The sequence below is a fragment of the Solea senegalensis genome, linkage group LG7 (assembly GCF_019176455.1).
Source record: "Solea senegalensis isolate Sse05_10M linkage group LG7, IFAPA_SoseM_1, whole genome shotgun sequence".
In the NCBI taxonomy this organism is placed as follows: domain Eukaryota; kingdom Metazoa; phylum Chordata; class Actinopteri; order Pleuronectiformes; family Soleidae; genus Solea; species Solea senegalensis.
This window is the reverse complement of record NC_058027.1, coordinates 23,957,319-23,977,258: the sequence shown is the minus strand read 5'-3', so window position 1 is coordinate 23,977,258 and position 19,940 is coordinate 23,957,319. Positions and strand designations below refer to the sequence as shown.

General features: G+C 40.7%; 2 protein-coding genes across 3 annotated transcripts; one reads left to right on the top strand and one right to left on the bottom strand.

Annotated features, from left to right (window-relative positions):
* Nucleotides 1-3,785: 3,785 nt before the first annotated feature.
* Nucleotides 3,786-9,947, top strand: hdc (histidine decarboxylase). 2 transcript variants are annotated; one of them, XM_044030549.1, is made up of 13 exons: nt 3,786-4,119; nt 4,256-4,428; nt 4,518-4,631; nt 4,928-5,050; nt 5,422-5,559; nt 5,714-5,857; nt 6,481-6,547; nt 6,629-6,791; nt 7,249-7,339; nt 7,419-7,517; nt 7,656-7,757; nt 9,053-9,578; nt 9,747-9,947. In XM_044030549.1, exons 1-13 carry the CDS (start codon nt 4,092-4,094, stop codon nt 9,806-9,808), a joined length of 1,830 nt encoding a protein of 609 aa, XP_043886484.1. In that variant the 5' UTR covers nt 3,786-4,091; the 3' UTR covers nt 9,809-9,947. The 2 variants fall into 2 exon arrangements, with proteins under 2 accessions (XP_043886484.1, XP_043886483.1); XM_044030548.1 differs by having other exon boundaries at nt 9,053-9,947.
* On the bottom strand, nt 9,911-18,413 carry LOC122772467 (very long-chain acyl-CoA synthetase-like). The gene is made up of 10 exons (XM_044030551.1): nt 17,843-18,413; nt 15,908-16,117; nt 15,664-15,822; nt 13,887-14,011; nt 13,594-13,788; nt 12,196-12,286; nt 11,923-12,121; nt 11,607-11,704; nt 11,315-11,445; nt 9,911-10,452 (listed from the first exon to the last, which is right to left on the bottom strand). The coding sequence occupies exons 1-10, from the start codon at nt 18,324-18,326 to the stop codon at nt 10,279-10,281; spliced, it is 1,866 nt and encodes a 621-aa protein (XP_043886486.1). The 5' UTR covers nt 18,327-18,413; the 3' UTR covers nt 9,911-10,278.
* Between the last annotated feature and the right edge of the window lie 1,527 nt (nt 18,414-19,940).

Sequence of the window (19,940 nt, the reverse complement as noted above, 5' to 3'; positions counted from 1 at the left end):
CCCCTTCTTCTTTTTCTTCTTCTTTTATGAGTTTTGACTGCAGCTGGTATCGCTAATGTGTATGTACTGCCACCTGCTGGACTACATTTTAGTCTCCCTGTTTTAATCTGAGTCCAGGGCTCGTGGTGCTCAGACTGTACCGTAAAAATGTCACAATTCACCAACTTCTCTGGAACATACACTCACTGTGCAATTTATTAGGTACACCCTTTTCAACTGCTTGTCAATGTAAAAATCTAATCAGCCCATTACATGACAACAAATCTGAGCATTCAGGCTTGTCGACATGGTCTTTTGAGTGATTTTAATCTTGCACCAACAACCATCAATAATAAGAATAAGAATAATAATAATAAGAATAGTTTGATCAAGCATTCCATATTGATTATCCTTATCCTATCCTTTAAACTCACATTCATCCACACTGGCAGGCTGCAAGTTCAACCTGTTTCTATGAGAGAGGTGGAGGTAAAGGGCCTTGCTCAAGGGCACCTCAGTTTTGGTAATGAGGGTAAGTGGTATTACATACAGAAATCTGAATTTTAAGGGAGATGATAACAACAATGACGCTGTCAGCATTTCTGAACGCAACCTGAGTTCCTGTTTCCTCTTTTTCACCTTGATTTACAGACAGTCCACTCATTGGTGTGTCATTTTCGCTTCCATTTACGTCAATCAAAGTGGCCAAAAAGCTCTTTTATTTCCAAGGTTTTCTTTGTGATCTAATGTCGATATTTTTCAGCGTGTATTTGAAATAAAAGCAAACAGAACAGTGGAGCACTTTGACTTTGATGTCACAGTGCAGTGCCTATAAGCATCAACTATGATTGAGACCTCCTGCTTTCATCCTCCTGACATAAAGGGCGCAGAGGGAGCACAATAGACAAGGGGCTGCGTTGAGGAACTTTGGGGATGGGGGAGGGAAGGATGGGGGGCATGGGACTGAGAAGGTGAGAGGATGAGAATGAAGGAGAAGTTCGAAATGTGACGAAGAGACTGAGGATATGAGAAAGGAGTTGGGTGGAGAACTTTGAGCTTTGTCTAAGAACGAGCTAAAACTGAGATGGAGAAGAATAAGAAGAGGATGAGAACTTTTTCTTCTATCTTACTATTTGAGAACATTTGTGAGGACCTCGCAGAGCACGAAAACTCACCAGGACCTGGGAAAACTGGGATCTGACCAAGTGTAAGGAGGAGCCGAAGAATTTTGATGAATTGTTGTAAATAAATAAATAAATAAAATAAAGTGTTGTGTTCCCACTAGCCACGCATCAAGCGTCCGTCCAGATGGCCTCAGTTTCTGGTGATATGTTTGAGTGGTAACCGTGGCAACTATGGTAGCATGTTTGCAGGGATAGCGCGCCACCCGTCTCTATTTCTTTTTCATCTTCTTTTTAGGGCCAATCGGACCACGTGGATGACCTGCAAAGCCTGTCATTGTGCCACCTACTGGCAACAGGAAGTACACTTTCAGAAACAAACATTATTGTTTAATTTACATGAAGCTTTCAGGGTTTGGTCTACATTTGTTGAACTCGGTGGCCTCACTGCCTGACGTTTATTGTATTTCATTTTACAGGTGACTACCCATCAAACACTGTTGTATGAAAGGTGCTATATATGTAAAGTTTGATTTGAAACCAACCAACGTTCCACCAATAAAGTCACTTAAATCACATTTCCTCCTTCGGTTTTTCGCTGCACAAAATGCACCAGGAAGAATGATTAAAAAACGGGATTTGAAAGTTTGACAAATCACCTCTGTGTGTTGTGTTGATAAATAATGCAAACACCTTGTCTGCCATTTAGCTTCCTGTAAAATAACATCTACATTTACAGCTTCAATATTGATGAAGATATGAGTTTCAAAAGCCTTAGATAAACATCCTGTTGTGCCTTCATCAGTCATCTCGCTGAGTCAATAGAATGAATTGCTTGCCTCTCATCACTGTCTCCATGGTATACCATTGATGTTTGCTTTTAAGTGTTTGAATTATGGTAAGACTTTCTCAGTGCATTCATTGGCTTCCCCCAGGGAACCAGATGTGAACACATGTCAAACACAATGAACAGTGAAGGGCCTGGTGTGAACAGACCAGGTGCTGCTTGAGCTTTTGTCCTACTTTAAAAGGCTGTGATATAAATGTACATATTACCTTTGTGGTGTTTGTTCCTGTCCTAAAGACTTTCTATTTGCTCATAATATGATCAGTCCCACTCACATGAGCCAGTTTGCCCAAAAGCGTCATCTTCTGTCACATGTCCAGGCAGGATCAGGAGAGATAAGAGCAACGCTGAGTCATGCTTCACCAGCAGAGAGCAAACGCATCATCACCATTTATCATCCAAAATAAGAAGAAAAAGGAAATAGCCTCAGTGTGCTCCCCACAATCTGTCAATACAATTTCCACCCTGTGGGTGCGTGGGTTTTCTCCGGGTTCTCCAGTTTTCTGCCACAGTCCAAAAACATGCAGAGGTTAACGGGACACCTGTCCAGGGTGTACCCCACCTGTCGCCCTACTTCAGCTGAGATTGGCAGATGTGGGCTTAAGCTATTTAGTGATCTTCTTCACATGGAGGAACAGCCCTGACACCCAGGTTGAGGTTTTGGAACATAACTCAATAGTTAAAGAACACGATACTCAATATTTTCAATTCAACGCAGAGGTTGAGTGTATAAATGTTGCCTAAAGAATCTTACCATATAACTAAAGACTTAACACCAGTTAAGTTTACTACTATAAAATCACAATAAGGTAACATCAGGAATGAATGGTTAACATACCAGTTTATTACAATGTCCAAAAGTGAATACGCTATACCCACCATAAACCGATATTACAACACGTCTTCTTTCTTTCCTTAAATATCCAACCAGGACATAGACACTCTCAAATACTCCAAGACACAATTCATCTGAAGGCCTTTTAATCATCGGAGGTATATGGCAATGAACCACTGAAACCTAATCACCTCTGACCATGTGACATACAACGTTTTATGGGCTGCAAACAGTTTTTTTGGAGACACTTTGGAGTGACCAAAGAGGGAACCACTAAATTCAGTCATAAGTGATTGATTCAATTACAAGTTATCAAAGACACACACAAAGCGGTTCCTTCCAGTCTGGGGGAAACCTTTGATATTTCAGAGATGAGATTCTAAGGTGGGGATTAAACTGTCTTATTGAAATGACTCAGCAGTAAATCGTGTAAGAAAACAACACAATTCAAAACTAAGTCAAAACGTTATTGACCCCTTAGGGAAACAAGAGCAAATGGTAGAAAGTACCTCATGTACTGTATGTTGCTATGACAATAGAAGCAGGATTAAACATGTAAAACTCTTAAACTATTGAACATACAGTACTGTTTTTCTGGGTCAAAATTCAAGGTGTTACGTGAAAAGATTCTTCCGTAATTCTTTTACCTTTTTCTACGCGTATTAGGGCTAGCCAAAAACAAAAACAGCCAAAAAAAAAAAGGTCAAGCAAAAAAACAAAAACAAAAAAATCCGGCAAAAAAAATAAAAAAAATCCGGCACAAGAAAAAAAAAAGTAGGCAAAAAATAAAAAATCCGGCACAAGAAAAAAAAAAGTTGGGAAAAAAAAAACAGCACAAAAACAAAAAAAAACTGCAGAGGCTTGACCACGTACCACAACAAAGCGACAAACGACTGACGGCTCCACAACAGCGTCTCAGAAAAAAAAGTGCACTATTAATAAAACAATAGAGAGCTTTAAATTGAAAATGTAAAGCTTTTTCAACTTCATACACCTTTTATTTACTGACTTACTTAATAACAAAACATGTGACTCAACCAAAAACACTATAATTTCACTCACATATATAATTTCAAAAAGTTGTTACCACTGTATAGATATTTTGTAAAAATGGGGGAATAATACGCAGGTGCTGTGATGAACATGCCATGGGCACTTCTTCGGTGGCTGAAATGCGTCATCAGTTCTGGGCGTGTTCTTCACAATAGGGTCTATAAAGGCCTGTGATCTCTGCCACTGAGTACACAAAGCATTACTGCAGCCGCAAACTCCCTCAAAGAGCTCTCATCTTTCAAAAAAATCAAAAATCATGCAGGCCGAGGAATACAATCGCAGAGGTAATTATGATTTTTCTCTTTTTTCTTTTTACCATATTGGCACAATTTGTTTGTGTTCATGTTGAATTTCACAGCAAATGATAATACGTCAACAATAAGTGGGAAAATATGTTGTTTTGGGCATTTTTTTTATCAGGTAAGGAACTGGTGGACTACATCACGCAGTACCTGACCTCCATCAGAGAGAGGAGAGTGATTCCGGATGTGAAACCGGGCTACATGAAGGAGCTTCTCCCCGACGCTGCGCCTGCAGAGCCCGAGGACTGGGAGAGTATCTTCAATGACATTGAGAGAGTCATTATGCCAGGAGTAAGTTCACCTTCATTATCAGCTATTTGAAATAAAAAAAAAAACTAAGGCAAGGAAAAAGCAAGTATGTTCTCATCTTATCCCCCCAGGTGGTTCACTGGCAGAGTCCGCATATGCACGCTTACTACCCCAGTCTGACCTCATGGCCCTCCATGCTTGGTGACATGCTGGCTGATGCCATCAACTGTGTCGGATTCACCTGGGTAAGGAGACATCATCATCATCATCATCATTTATTTAAGACAGGGAAGAGCCGCTGAGAGACGTGCTTTGTAAATCAATTGAATACAGTGTTATATATCTTATACCTATGGTTCTCAAATTGTGGTAAGTGTACCACCGGTGGTACAGGAGGAAAATCAGAAATACTGTTTAATAAATTAAATAATAATAATCTAATTTCACAATATTCCCAGGTGGTACCACTGCCTTATACTATCCACCAAAACTGCACAACAATAAATTAAATTAATTAAAATTAATTGTTGTTTTTGCACAGGCTTCCAGTCCAGCGTGCACAGAGTTGGAAATGCATGTGATGGACTGGTTGTGTAAAGCGCTCGGGCTTCCCCACTTTTTCCTGCATCACCACCCGGACAGCAGGGGTGGAGGCATACTGCAGGTTTGTGACGCCAAAAACGCAAAACCTTTAAAGTAACGACCCTCTCATGACACTTCTAATCTCACTTAAATCCAGTTCCAGTGCAAAATCAAGCAATACGTAAATGCTGACATCCCTCATGTACATGCATACCAATAATTGGCAGATTAAAAAAATAAAATTTGGACCATGATAGCCCACAATTAAACATCTCAGGAGTTTTGATGTTAACTGAAGGCTACATAGACTCTCCAACACACCTGGAAGGACAGTATGACGTGAGGAATATTCAGCAGTAACATGAATGTTACCGTACCTTTTAGATGTTGCCTTGTCACAAGCGTTTTTGTGAGTTAATCGTCTTAATTGTGCTTAATCGTCTCTCCTGTTAGAGCACAGTCAGTGAGAGTACGCTTGTTGCTCTGCTGGCGGCCAGGAAAGACAAAATCTCTCAGCTGCGGGCCGAGCTCGACCAGGACGTGGATGACTCCATCCTCAATGCGAGGCTGGTGGCCTACGCCTCAGATCAGGTCAGTGATACGACTTCTCCTTTAAAAAAAAATATATATATATATATATATATACATATATATATATATGTATATATATATATATACGTATATATATATATGTGACCAAACTGATCCAGTAGTAGTTTGATGGAAATTGGCTGATTTATTACAGGCTCACTCTTCAGTTGAGAAGGCGGGACTGATCTCGCTGGTGAAGATCAGGTTCCTGCCCACTGATGATCACCTGTCCCTGAGAGGAGACACTTTAAAACAAGCCGTACAGGACGACAGGAGGATGGGACTGGTGCCATTCATGGTGCGTACTGACGCTGAACACTGCAAATTATTTCCTGGATTTCATACACACTCAAGCTGTACATTTCACAATGAATGACATCATTATTTCATTTCACAATGAATGACATCATTATTTACCTTCTTTTTTTGTGAAATTGGCATATGTGCAACTTCAAATAATGTTATAACTATGACATTACTGACAAATTACGGTCAAATGCAGAATTACCACTGAAAATCATATATAGTTACATATAAAATGTAGTATTTACGAAGGAAATACTGTATATATGTATATATGTATATATATATACATATATAGTATGACAATACAAAGACCTTAGATGGTTAGTGCGAGATATATTATGTATATATATATATATATATATATATATATATATATATATATATATATATATATATATATGCAGTACTTGCATATTTGTGTACCTGTTTTAAATACCTTTGAATTCAATTTGTGTAATTAAAAGTCAGTGACATGAATCTCTAACAGTAAAGCTTTCCAGTATCCCACAACACTTTCTTCAATTATTTTCAAGACCGAACTCCAACAATAAGAAAACCTTGGTTGACAGAATACAACAGAAGCTTTTCATGTGATCACGTTTGTCTCCTGTTCAGCTGTGTGCAACTCTGGGAACTACAGGCGTGTGTGCCTTTGACAAGCTATCAGAACTGGGACCAGTGTGTACGTCTTCATTTAATTTCAATTTAATTTTAATCAGACATTGTGTCGTTTCTCTCATACTGAACCTGTTGGTTTTTACAGGTAGTGAAGAAGGACTGTGGCTTCACGTTGACGCCGCTTACGCTGGCTCAGCCTACTTCTGTCCTGAGCTGCGCTGGTCACTGGACGGCATCAACTACGCTCACTCTTTTGTCTTTAACCCGTCCAAGTGGATGATGGTCCATTTTGACTGCACAGCTTTCTGGTAATGTATGAAATACAAATGCTGCATACAGAAGTGTTGATGACAATTCTCCACATAAGACAGTATTTTTATTAAATAAATAAATTTTTTCTATGTGAAAACTGCTAAATCACAGTAACATAATATAGAATGTACTGTGAAGAAACAGTAAAATATTATATTTTACTAGTATTTAACCCTAAATACTCCTAAATTACAGTATTATACTGTATGCCGTGGTAACTGTGAGGTTACAATAAAATACAATATTATCTTTTTATAGTAGTAAACCTTAAATGCTGCTAAATCACAGCAATATGTTGCATATTTGTGTAATTTATATGAGAAAATGTTGCAAAATCACAACAGCATGTCATAAATGTTTAGTTACATTAAAAAAAAATTCATTGTACAGTAAAATATGAACATTTAAAAAATAACTTTGTTGCTGATGTGGTTAGTCGGTTTGTTTTCTCAGGGTAAAGGATAAATACAAGCTACAGCAAACCTTCAGTGTCGATCCTGTTTACCTCAGGCATGAAAACTCACAGGCAGCCACCGACTTTATGGTATGATATCAGATTAATTAATTACAGCACACAGTTTTAGGCGATGACATTAACATACTTTATGTTTGGTGTTGTTCAGCACTGGCAAATCCCCCTCAGCCGTCGCTTCCGTTCGCTCAAACTCTGGTTTGTCATGCGCTCCTTTGGACTGAAGAACCTCCAGGCTCACATCAGACACGTAGGGAATATTCATTTCTCCTCAAGCAAACGATTAATCTGAATCTACAAGTTCTGTATTTATATTTGGGTATTTGAATCACTGCCAAGTGGAAACACCCGATGAGTTTGAATGTGTTCTCTGTCTGTTTTTCTTCAGGGGATTGAAATGGCAAAGCTCTTGGAGTCTCACATTAGGAGTAACCCAAATTTTGAGGTTCCCGCTGAGAGACATCTTGGACTCGTGGTCTTCTGTCTGAGAGTATGTGGCACACTTTAGAACGATCTAAGCGGTAAAGCCGTGGTCAGCAATTGGTGGCCTGTGGGCCAAAACCGGCCCGCCAGCATCAGTATCTGGCCCAGTAGATTAACAAATCTGATCTTAAAGTATTTAAGATCAGTATTTTGTTTTGTTGTGCATATGTTTGGCTCAAAGAAGAAGCAGAAATTCTTAAAATTGAAATGGTGCACAATAAATATTAACAGTATCAGTGTGTATCTCACACACTGAATTCGTAACCAGCTGCTGATTAAAGACAACATCCACATTATTGCTAGTTTAAGGCAGCAAACGTGGGGTTATGTTTGTGACTGAAGACGTTTGAAGACACTTTGCCTGATAAAGATACCAAAAAGTTACAACAATTGACAGTGTTTATACAGGTAAATACTGCCAAAACTGTAAAGTGACAGTAATGCAGTATTTTACTAGTATTTAACCCCAAATATTGCGAAATCATCGTAATATGTTGCATATTTGTGTACCTACTTAAGAAAATACTGCCAAAAAAAGAGCGAAACAAGGAAACAGAGAGAGCGACACTGGGTCGTAACTTAATATATCTGAGAAACTGTTGGTGTTCTTTAACTCATGAACTCAGAGAGACGCTTTCGTAGAAATCAAAGCCAAAACAAACAGTCTGAAGAACTTTCTAACTGAGAGCTGTGATTACACTTAATCCTTTAATCACTATCATACTGACCTTTGTGCAATGTACTTCTTCGGCTGTGGAACACTCTGTTGTGCAAGTTGGCGTACAGTTTATACTGTATGGTCTTTAATGACCCATTTTTACTTAAAAGAGCCTTCTCTTTTTGTAGTATTTCAATCATCTGAGAGCCGCTTACTTCAGTTCTGTTGTACTTGAGATTTTGATTGAGGACTTTATTTTAACCATAAAAGGGCCAGAAAATGTGCTTTTTGCCCAGTTTTCCAGAATAACTGTCAATATTTGGCAGTGATTTGCAGTTCACTGCATGTTGAAATAGTGCATTAACAATTTAAAATGAAGAAAAACAAAACGTTTTATTTAGAAAAAACACTGTAGCTGATTTTGCGTGTTAGAAATTTTAAATTTGAACAGTGTAAAACATATTTAAGATAACTTTTGTTTGGGTCTTTCACTCAATGTCCAAAAACGAAATGTGTTTAAAGGGTTAAATAACCCAGTATTAATCCAAAACTAAAAAACTAGAGCTGGAGAAACTATTGTAGGCGTAAGATGTTTCTTTCTTCTGGGCCTTTAATGAACCTTGTACACCATGTTCATACCCTAGGGAGGGAATGCTTTGACCCAGGAGCTGTTGAGGAGACTGACCAGGTCGGGCACCATGTACCTCATCCCTGCGGACATTCACACCAAGCGCGTTATCCGATTCACGGTGACGTCACAGTTCACGACCGCAGACGACGTCCTCAGGGACTGGGGCGTCATCTCCAAAACGGCCTCCGCTCTTCTGACCGAGCACCTAAACTCAGGCGAGGAGGAGGAGGAGGAGGAGGAGGTGAGAGGAGCAGAAGCACACCAAGACGAAGGCTTGGACTCTGGGTCAGATGAGAAGGAGGACACGGCGTCCAGGCTGGACAAAGCTCTGGTGGAGCTGTGGATCGACAAAGCTTGGAATCGACCCAGGAAAACCATGCGCTCTCTTAGCTGCAGCTGTGAACCCCTGCCTTACACTTACACTGGGCCGGGCTCCGCCTATGACTTTGACAGGAGGCCTAATCTCGATGCTGCGGCTGCTCTCCCCGCACCGTCACAGACCGAATTAAATATCACAGAGATGCCTTCAGATCTTCTGGGTAAACAGGTCCTGAAGAAGCTGACAAAGTTTTACAGTGTGCCCAGTTTCTGCAACCAGTGGGCACAGTGTGGCTGGCCCCAGCTGTGCTGCCCCCTGAACGTTTCACAGGTAGCTCAGAAACACTCGAGCTGTAAAAGAATTAACTGCATATCTTCTCCTCCTACAGACACCACAGCTCCCTCTTCCACTCCGCTGGAAAGTGCCTCGACACCCAAGCTCCTGCAGTGAGCCTGAAAGCAGCGTTGCCTGTGTTGGTGCTAAAGCAGCCATAGTCACATCTTGGCCAGTGGAAGATTGCTATAAATCTATATCAGTTAATAAGATGACTCATGTTTTTCAAGTCTTTATTAAAATTTCTTTCAAACAACATGGACATGGAGTATTGTTTTTATGTGTATTATTTAAGAAATGAAGCTTAGATCCTCTGGAATATGTGCTAGGGCCTAAACACCTCGCATCACGATACATAGTTTTCCTGAATAATGACCGTATCCTATGCAACAGGCAAGGATAATGGACATGTTTGAGGTATGTGCTGCCATCATGTTCATCGTGAACATGCTGCCACCCTCTGGCTTTATTCCACACTGTACCTTGGGTGATGTTAACGTGTCAAGATGACCATCACATAGATTCAGTAACCTCACAAATCTGGCGCAGATCCAGCTGATCCTGCTTTTAGTGTGATTCCTCGGTCGTTACAGTCTCAAGATTCCGTCTGCGATGGCGTTATAAAGCTCCTGAGTCATGGGCACGTAGCCTTCTTTGTCCTCCAAAAAGAACAACGGGTCTTTAATGGCGCCGGGGTTGAAGCCTTCCTCTGTCAACTTCACCTTCTTCTGCTTAAAAGTCCCAGTCACTTCCAGATCGTGCTGCCAGAAAATTAAAGCGCAATAAATGACACATTGCTGATTGTTTATGCCATACATTACATATGGACAAAAGTATAATAGGATGCCAACAGGGACTGTAATGACGTATTCAGATACATATACAGTTGATCCATTTTGCAGCCGTAACATGTTCCACTTTTCTTGGAAGAGTTTCCTCACGTGTATTTGTGTCAGTTCATCCCCAAAGGTGCTTGATGGGCCACTAGCATAGTACCTGGTACGAGGCACTTTTCGATTGAGACTGGTTGGCCAGAGTGCCGTCACAGGAACAGACCTCCGACACAAAAATCAAGCCGAACAGTGCCGAACTGTAGATGAGTGAAAAATCCTTAACGATCCTAAAAAATGTGGCTTAATCTCCAACAATTACCAGGGCAATGTGTAAAATCTCAGTATTTAACAGAGGGGTCTGGTGTATTTAGCGACAGCACAAACCCTGCCGCTGTATTTCAGTCCAGTGACTGACGGAGTCTGTGCTCCGGTCATGGAGGAAGTACTGACCAAATATTTTAAATGAACTGATTCTAGTTTACAAGTCACTAGTCACTCGTTTGTGTGTGTGTGTGTTGTGTGTTCTGCCCACATCGAGTAGGTTCTTTTTTGTGTTGCGTCATGCCGTGCCGAGGCGAGGCGAGACCATAGTGGAAAAGGGCCAATAGTCCTTGCTTTGTGCACTGGGGCACACTCATGTTGTTAATAGAAAAGAACAAGTGTTAAGATTGTCCTTTGTTGGAGATAAGGAGCCTAGAGCACCTGAGTTCAATACTTAGCAGGTGTGGCCAGGTACTTTTGTCCACATAGTGTATCTTTGTAGTTCTATTTGGTAGCATTTTTTGTTTACCTGTATGCGAATGAAGCGTGGCCGTGCGTAGCTGGGCAGGTAGTCTTTGACATGTTGATGTATGGCTTTGCCGTCAAAGTCCATGTTTTCCTTCAGCATCACTGACGCCATTCCAATTCTCCCCTCGTGTCCTAATCGGCCGGGGGTCACAGAAAAATGAGTTTAAACAGCTGTGTGTCGCAATACTGTGGTGGTAAAATATAGAATTAAAGGGACATTTAATTAAGAGTTGTTTTCACAGCGATTTGACTGTTATTTAATGATGAAAATATCCCTTACAGTAGTTACTTACCAGGCACTTTCACACCATAGACATTGGCCTCCTCAATACAGTCCATCATGAGCAAAAGATCAGCCACCTCTGTGGTCGCCACGTTTTCTCCTTTCCACCTGTGAGACAACAACACAAACCAGCATATAACACAAGTAGGTTATCAAACATATATGACATACTTCATTCAGTTCTTACAACTATACTGTATGATTTTATTCAGGGTTTGTGCAGTTTCTATAATTTCTTGCTCAAATGTTTCCAGTAAAGACGTTGGGTGAGTCACGGGATGACGGCCCATTATTGTCATTGTTTTGTCAATTTTGCGTCAACACACCTGAACGTGTCTCCGATGCGGTCTTGAAAGAAGACAAATCCTTCGTTGTCGATCCTGAGGAGGTCGCCGCTGTTGAAGTAGAGATCTCCTTTCACAAACACGTCTCTCAGCTTCTTCTTCTCTGTCTGCTGCTTGTTCTTGGCATAACCTGTGAAAGGTGTTCTTTCTCCGATCTTGACCACGAGTAACCCCGTCTCTCCTGCGGGGGAAACACAACAGTGAGTGAGTGAGTGTCCGAGGTCAGGACACTGACAGATGAAGATGGGCGCTCACCGCTGGGGACTTTAATACAAAATCCTCTGGAGTCTCTGACTGGCTCCTCTTTCTCCGTATCATACATTACGAGGGCATACGAAAAGGTCATCTGTGAAACAGGTAGCAGGAAAATTGAATACATAAATAATTCTAGATGCTTCTGAGACCCCAAAATCCAAGAAAATGTTGGTTTTTTTTAATCTTTTATATTGCTAATATTGCTTTTCCTCCCAAACAGACACAATGTTTACATATATTCTCAAATATCTCCTTTGCAGCATAACTTGGCTTCCGACCACAGAGATTATAGCTCCTGTATTCATTCATACATTCATACGTTTCAAGACTCCGGGACTCAGCTGGGAATACCTGATTTTCCCAAGCAATCAAGTCCTGCACTTCATCTGTTGATTCAGGAGTTAAAGTGACTCACTAGGCACACACTATAGTAATTATTAATGTTCAACCTACATTATGTGACACATCTATAAGTCAGTATTTGATTAAATACCGTGAAGAAATGCTCTGTTATTGACATTTAAATGCGTTTACAGGAATGCAATTATAACGTATACTACATAATCCCCTAATTAATCCCCTAATATGTGAATTAATATCATTATTTTCTTTCACTTCATGTCTGAAGGATTTTTGAATGTCTGTTTTTTAACTTGTATACTGTGTGCTTTTCATATAAGCCCCCACAGGGCTACTCTTACTCAATTTTATTGAATTATTTTCTTCTATTTATGTGTGAAAAGTAAATAAAGAAATAAATAGCCAGTGTATTCATCTGCACCATGGGTTTAAAACTTTATTTTTACTTTAGTTTATGGAGGTTATAAACACAACTTTGCCCTGTAGCCGACAAGCTACGGGACACAATAACTTTATTATGCAGGCATGTTCAACTTGTTTCCATAAAATATCTTATGCAAGAGATAAAAGATAAAAGAAAGCCCAACAACAATCACTTTCTATGACTTTAAGGGCTCTGTAACAAACGTTATCTTTACACTGTGATTATGACTGAGGTCTTATCATGCTGAATCATGCTGTAGGAGCCAGTATTGAGTTAACTTAAGTTTAGGGTTAGTTTAAATGATGAATGCAGGATTACTTGTTACAGTGTAACTAAGAAGTCCACCTTTGAGTAAATACTCAAATACCTTTGACGCCTATGATAGACAGAGGTACAGGTCGATATACTATATGTGCTGGAAAATATCCAGCATTTTGGCTTGGTGAGACATGTCCTTTAGAGGCTGTGCTAGGTTTGAGGTCAATAGATCGTCATTCACAACCTGGAACATCAAGGGAATAGTTTTATGTGTTGTTGATGTGAGAGAACCCGGAGAAACCCACACACACACACACAGGGAGATCATGCAAACAATAAAAATGTTCCTGTCTTACTTTATGTAGAAAATTCTCTTTCCCAACGGCTCCAATTTTCCCAATGTAGTTGACAAAACCGATGTTCCCCTCGGTCGCTCCGTAGCATTCGCAGATTTTAATGTCCCCGAATCGATGCAGGAATTCGGCCCAGGTGTCGGCTCTGACCCCGTTCCCGATAGCCAGTCGGACTTTGTGATCCCTGTCATTGTCTCGCTTGATCAATCAAGGAGTTTTAGAATTTGAGTTAATATAAAATATATTGTTAGTTACACAATGGTAACAAAAATATGATATTATGTGATAAGGTTTACCTGTGGTGAGTTACAGAGGTAGCGCATAATTTCTCCTATGTACTGAATGACTGTCACGTTGTGTTTTCTACAGTCATTCCAGTAGTTAGAGGCAGAGAATTTACGTCTTAAAATAATAGTGATGCCTGGAAAACAAGAGGCACACAACGTGAAACTGTTCAACTTAAAGCAAAAGGGTCTCTCAAATCCTGAGCCCGACGATCCACAGCGCTGCACGTTTAAGAAGTTTCCCCGCTCCAACACACCTGAATCCAATTGTCAGCTTGTTAGCGAACTCTCAGCAGAAGCCTGATAACGACCCATTTATTCGACTCAGGTGTGTTGGAGCGGGGGAAACTTCCGGTTTAAGGAAGTGCTATTATGAAGCTATGAACATCAGGACTTTGAGACACAAGGTAGTAAAAAAATCAGAGCCAAACTTTCTGTTCAGTTCATCGACCTGTCCAGTGAACTTTAAATAAACTCACTGTCATTATCATCATCATCATCAAAATGCAGCTTAAAAAATCAACATTTAAAGGGGCTATATGTAGGGAAATACATTATATTGTGTATAATGACCAGAATGTGTCACCACAGGTGAAAGAAATGTGTTAAATTAAAATACAGGCTTCACTGATAACACTCACATAACGTGTTGTTGTCATGTATTTGCAGCAAATGTTTTGAATTTGAAGTTTGTTTATCTGTGACTGACGTTTGTGGTGATGCCTCAAGACTACAGTAGGTGGCGCTCTTCCTCCTCACTCAACCTACACAAGTTAAAGCAAGAGACGTGTGCCTGTGACTTTCTTCAACATCCAGCTACTGATCCCTTTGTTTAGGGGCAATTTAAATGTCACATTTGCACGCCACAAACTATGTTTTGGTCTGGTTTTTGGTCTGGCGTGCCAAACACAGCCAACCACCCAATAATGAAGCTTGTAGCACTTTAACACACGAGTTGCCAGGGAGCTGCAGCCGTCGGTTGGATATGCAGAGCATTATCAAACCTAAAAAGCCTCACTAATCTTCTCAAAAATGTCTCAACCAGAGGAGAAGAAAAACAAGAGTCTGCCGTGAACATGTGTATGTATGGCTCATTTTCTCCTGGAAGGGAGAAGCAACTGTGCCCCAGCCAAGGTTAGCTAAAGCCTGTGGTATACATTACTACAACCCTGGTATACTCGCGCGTCAGGGTCCTGTAGTATCCCACTTCACCATCAGGTGGCGGTACAAGTCTGGGCTCAGGGCATAGGATGCATTCCTACCAAAGAAGAAGAGAACAATGCTACGGCTTCCTCAGACATGTCTGGTTCGAAAACCTCCGCCGGGCAGGGGATTCAGGGTGTCAGACTCAATGTCTTCCTGCAGGGTTTCTCAAGCCTGGTCCTCGGGACCCCCTTCCATGCATGTTTCCTTGTTCCTTCCTGATAATGACCCATTTATTTGAATCAGGTGTGCTGGGGCAAGGAAACACATCTGTCCAATTCCCCTCTGCATGTTTTGGACTGTGTGAGGGACATGCTAACATGCTAACAAGGCAGCAGTGGTAGCCACATCATACTGTGAAACCCCCTGTTGCTGACATGTAAACATTTAGGTTCTAGGGCACAATTATAGATGTGTATTTACATGAACACAGTGTAATACCAGGGTATAAGTGCAGCAACCACACTCTGTTATGTTTTGAATCAGTACTGCAGTAAACACTTTAAATCTTGTGCATATTTTAAAGTTGTTATTATGCTTTTGTATAGTTTAAAGTGGATAGAGTTTTGTTTTACTAGTATATTACCTTCATTTATGGCTCCACAAAGTCCCATTAGCATGCCCGAACTGTGGTAAAGAGGCAGGTATAGATAGATAATATCATCTGAGCGTACGCCAGAAATGGCGTGCATGAAACTCGATTGCCATAGTCTCTCGTGGTTGATTGTCGCTGCCTTGGGAAGTCCTAAAAGACAACATTAAGCAAGTCTTTATTGTCAGTTGAACAAAAAATAAATAAAATGGGAGATTGAAAGTCAGGGTGAGGTTACCTGTGGTTCCTGAGGTGTAAATGTATAATGCGGGACTCTTCATGTTAATGTTGGACCTCAGCTGAGGGGACAGAGGCTGGTCTGAGGCCTGTTGAATTTTATCAGAGAGACTTTCGATGCCCTTCACGCCGCAGTCCTCGCTGAAGAGAAACACACGGACGCCCTGCTCCTGTAAAGTGGGCAACACCTCCTCTATGGCTGCTCGTAAGTCTGAGATAGACAAGGGGAAAAAGGCAGTGAGTGACGGCAAGAGTGTGACTAGTAAGTGTTCTTTACTCTCTCATGATTTGACAGTAAAGTTTATTGGCGGAAGCACAACTCTTAGCCTTAGAATGAGCATTTTATTTTCCAATGCATGAACCAACACAGAACAGCAGAGGGACTTTGAGTGTTCATGCATTCTGGCGAGCAAAGGCCACCGTAGTTCCCTGACAAGTCAGACTGTGAACTCCCACCATTAAATGTGACAAATTCTCTCTAAGTCATGCACACTGGGCTTTTAAACTATGCCAGCATTGTCCCTTCTGGTGAATGGTGCACAGATTAACAAACATATATGGTCACTTATCACACCCTGTATCCCAAAGCCCATGTGGAACTATTCAATCGGACTTCATCTGAGCATAAATGCATCATCTTTAGCGATGAATCACCACCTGTCAATAGAATTCACTTTAAATCCTGTAAATCCTATAAATCCTATTGGCTTAGATCAAGCAACATATCACAGGACCCGACAGACTGAAGGGTTAGGGTTAGGACCTCAAACTTGAGTTAGCACTGGATTCTGTACCTGATATGACGTGATCACTACACAAGTGCAATCTGTTCCTGTTTTGGTTGCACGTGTCGCGTGACGGGATGGTGTGACGTCAGCTACCAGAACTCTACGCATTCTCACCCCACTCATCATGCACCGACATCCTCAACGAGCAAAGCATCTCCAAATTGTGCACAACATTTCAAAATGAAGTCAATCAATTCCTTCCACACAGACTACCGGGAATTCTTTACCCCAGGTAAATACATTCCTGGTAATAAAAGTTCCTGGAAATGTTGGTTGAAAGGGGGGCTAGTAAATTCAGCCCCACCACCTTGCGTAGCCAAGTAGAGAGCTCTGAATAAATAGAGCAATTCACAGTGAATGCAATACAATGCAGAGTACCTCGCCTTCTAGCACAAAAGTCAAAGTCATGTTCATTCATACGGCCCAATGCTTTACAGAAAAACAATGTTTAAACCAGGTCAAAACCTAACAGAACACTTGGAGCTGAAAATGTGGCAACAGGTCAAATGTAACCCTGACCTGTAGTTCAGAACTAGTTGGTTAGTAGCTTTCAGATTGTGTGTGTGTGTGTAAACTATTGTTTACACCTCCTTTTATTACCGCCACCAAGGAGGTAATAAAAGGAGGTGTAAGGTGACAAACTCTGTGAGTGCACAACAAATCAGTGTCTTTATGGTTATAACCCAGAACCTTGATTATACATTAAATCACTTTAAATATTCAAACATAGTTAAGAATATTGTTAGAATATTCTCCTTTTTAATGTTTGAAAACAACTGCTTTTTCTGGTAGACAGTAAAATGACATTATTTTATTGTTATAAATATTAATGTACTCATATTTTTATGACAGTGAATATAACCGATAATGAACAGAATGTGTGATTTATTATTAATATTGTTGTTTTAGTCAATCTATCAGCTTTTATTTTGAAAGAACATGTTTGTCTTCCTACTAAGAAAAAAGTTGAAAGTTTGACTGAATGTTCTGCTTTCTAATGATTGAAAGTAACAGCACATATGTTTTTCTTTTTTTATGGTAGACACTGAAATTGAAACTATATATAATAGTTGTTGTTTAGGCCTGTTCTCGAGAGGAAAACATGTAATGTAATGTAATGTAATGTAATGTAATGTGTGACCTATTACCTGCAGCAGCCACCAGCACTTTGGCCGCACAGCAGGAGAAACAGTGCAGCAGTGACTTGGTTCTGATGTTGCTGTTGAGCAGAGACACGGTGCAGCCCAGTTTAAGGAGCGCGAGCCAGGTCCACACAAAGTCGGGCTCGTTCCCAAAGAACAAGGCCACGGTGGCTCCCTCCTCCAAGCCGCCGTGTGCCGCCTGCAGAGCCCGGGCCACTCTGTTGCTCTCCTTATCGGCCTGACTGTACGTGAAGCGGCTCCCCTCGAACACGATGAACGTCTTGTGCGGATGCTCCGTGACTTTGTCCAGGAAACGGTCCACGATGGTGTACAGCGGTTTCTGCTTCTTGTAACTGACGAGACGCTTGCCGATACGCAGCATCGTGAACGCTTGCCTCAGATCGTCGATAAAGTAGCGGTTTCTGGCGTAAAGCACTAAGGGCAAAATCGCCAGCAGCGTAAAAACGGCACACAGGAGAAATGTGATCATGGTGATGGTGGTGAGAGTCTGCAGAGCTCACTCTGTGAGAGTTCTGCTCAAAACATCTGTCTGTGCACAGAAGAACGCCCAATGAACTTTGAGTCACTTTATTATCCCGTGTAAAAAGAGAAGGGGTGTGTGTCTCTGTGTGTGTGTGTGTGTGTGTGTGCTGAAAAAAAATCAACTTATTTCGAAATAGGTTTTCGTTAACTAAAACTAAATGTTTGGTTTGAAAACATTTAGTCAACACCGCTGCTGTCACAGAGACAGTCATGTTTGGGGGGTAAATGTCCATAAAAGTACAGTGCGAGTGCGTCTTTGTAACAAATACACGAAAAAATAATAAGGGAAATAATAAGCCTAATATTACGTGAATTAAGTCGTATTCGATTATCCAATTATATTATTTAATTGCCGAAATATATAAGTTAAAAAATAAATGTATCCCCAGTTCTGTACACTGATAAACGACAACATTTTGACAAAGTGTCATTTTATTGTTTGCCTGTGCCTCTCAGCAATGAACACACAGTGAGAACTCAGAAAACTATGCTTAGTTTCAACAACCACTGCATGGTTACATAGTGCTACTGTCGCTACTATCATAGTAGAGACATAGCACTATGTCTCTACTATGATAGTAGAGACACATTTTATTCTGAAATCTGACTAAAGTGACATTTGAACAGGTTTGGTAACTGATAAGAACAGGCCAACATTGACTGGAACATGGATCTGCATGCATTTGTGTGGACTTTGTTACTCTGAGTGAACTCTGTGTATTTTTGGTCCCACTGCTGTTTGTCATTCTTATTTTAGTTACCCCCAGTTTGCTGTACAACTACATGAAGACTGTAAACCCTTCTGAAACTCACCTCAGGCTGCACACTTGACACTGGTCAGAGATTCTCATAGTATGTGTCTCCATCTTGTGGTCAACAATGTTGATCGTTAGACCCCTGCCATTCATGGCTCGGGCCCTAACTTGGCATGGAGGTCAGGTCTGGTGAAAATATCCCCAAGGGGATTAATAAAAAAAAAATTAAATGCTCAAGGGCCCTATAGTGAGCCCCTGAGGTTAAAACACAGGCAAAATTTAGTTCCGCCATATTTCCTGAAACTTGGTGGGAAGATGTTACAGGAAGTCGACCATTTTAAATGTTGGTGTCCATTTTGGCGATTTGCACCCTGTGTACCAGTTCTGTCTCTTTTTATGGGTACAAATTATTGTTATACAGAAATTATCACTCGTATACAGATTTAGCTAGATCCCTTTCTCCAAAATCTTAAAAACACGATGCTGCTCACATGAAAACAGAGGTAACAACAAAGCTTTGACTTCATTCAGAAGAATAACTTGAGGAAGAATGTGTCACAGATAATGAAAAAAAAAGAAAAAAAGGAAAACAGAGAGTTCAGGCAAAAAAAAAACAAAGTTTAGTCAAAGAATGAGCGCCACCCTGACGTGCTTTGGAAAAGGGAGGGATGACAATAATATGCAATCTTACCATTAAATACTACACATTTCACATCTGCAGAAACACTATTGACACTAAAATGTGGGTCCGCATCTCCACACGTGTGTGATGAATCCCACATTCCATTTCAGAGGCGGCGATCTGT

Bases quoted from the DNA above. Each gene is read 5' to 3' on its own strand.
- hdc (XM_044030548.1), top strand. From the start codon at position 4,092: ATGCAGGCCGAGGAATACAATCGCAGAG. The intron at 5,560-5,713 runs GTCAGTGATACG...GATTTATTACAG, and splicing joins TGGCCTACGCCTCAGATCAG to GCTCACTCTTCAGTTGAGAA. The intron at 6,792-7,248 runs GTAATGTATGAA...TTGTTTTCTCAG, and splicing joins TTTGACTGCACAGCTTTCTG to GGTAAAGGATAAATACAAGC.
- LOC122772467 (XM_044030551.1), bottom strand. From the start codon at position 18,326: ATGATCACATTTCTCCTGTGTGCCGTTTTTACGCTGCTGGCGATTTTG. The intron at 12,122-12,195 runs GTGAGCGCCCAT...TTTCCCCCGCAG, and splicing joins TTGTATTAAAGTCCCCAGCG to GAGAGACGGGGTTACTCGTG. The intron at 10,453-11,314 runs GTAAACAAAAAA...ATTTTCTGGCAG, and splicing joins CACGCTTCATTCGCATACAG to CACGATCTGGAAGTGACTGG.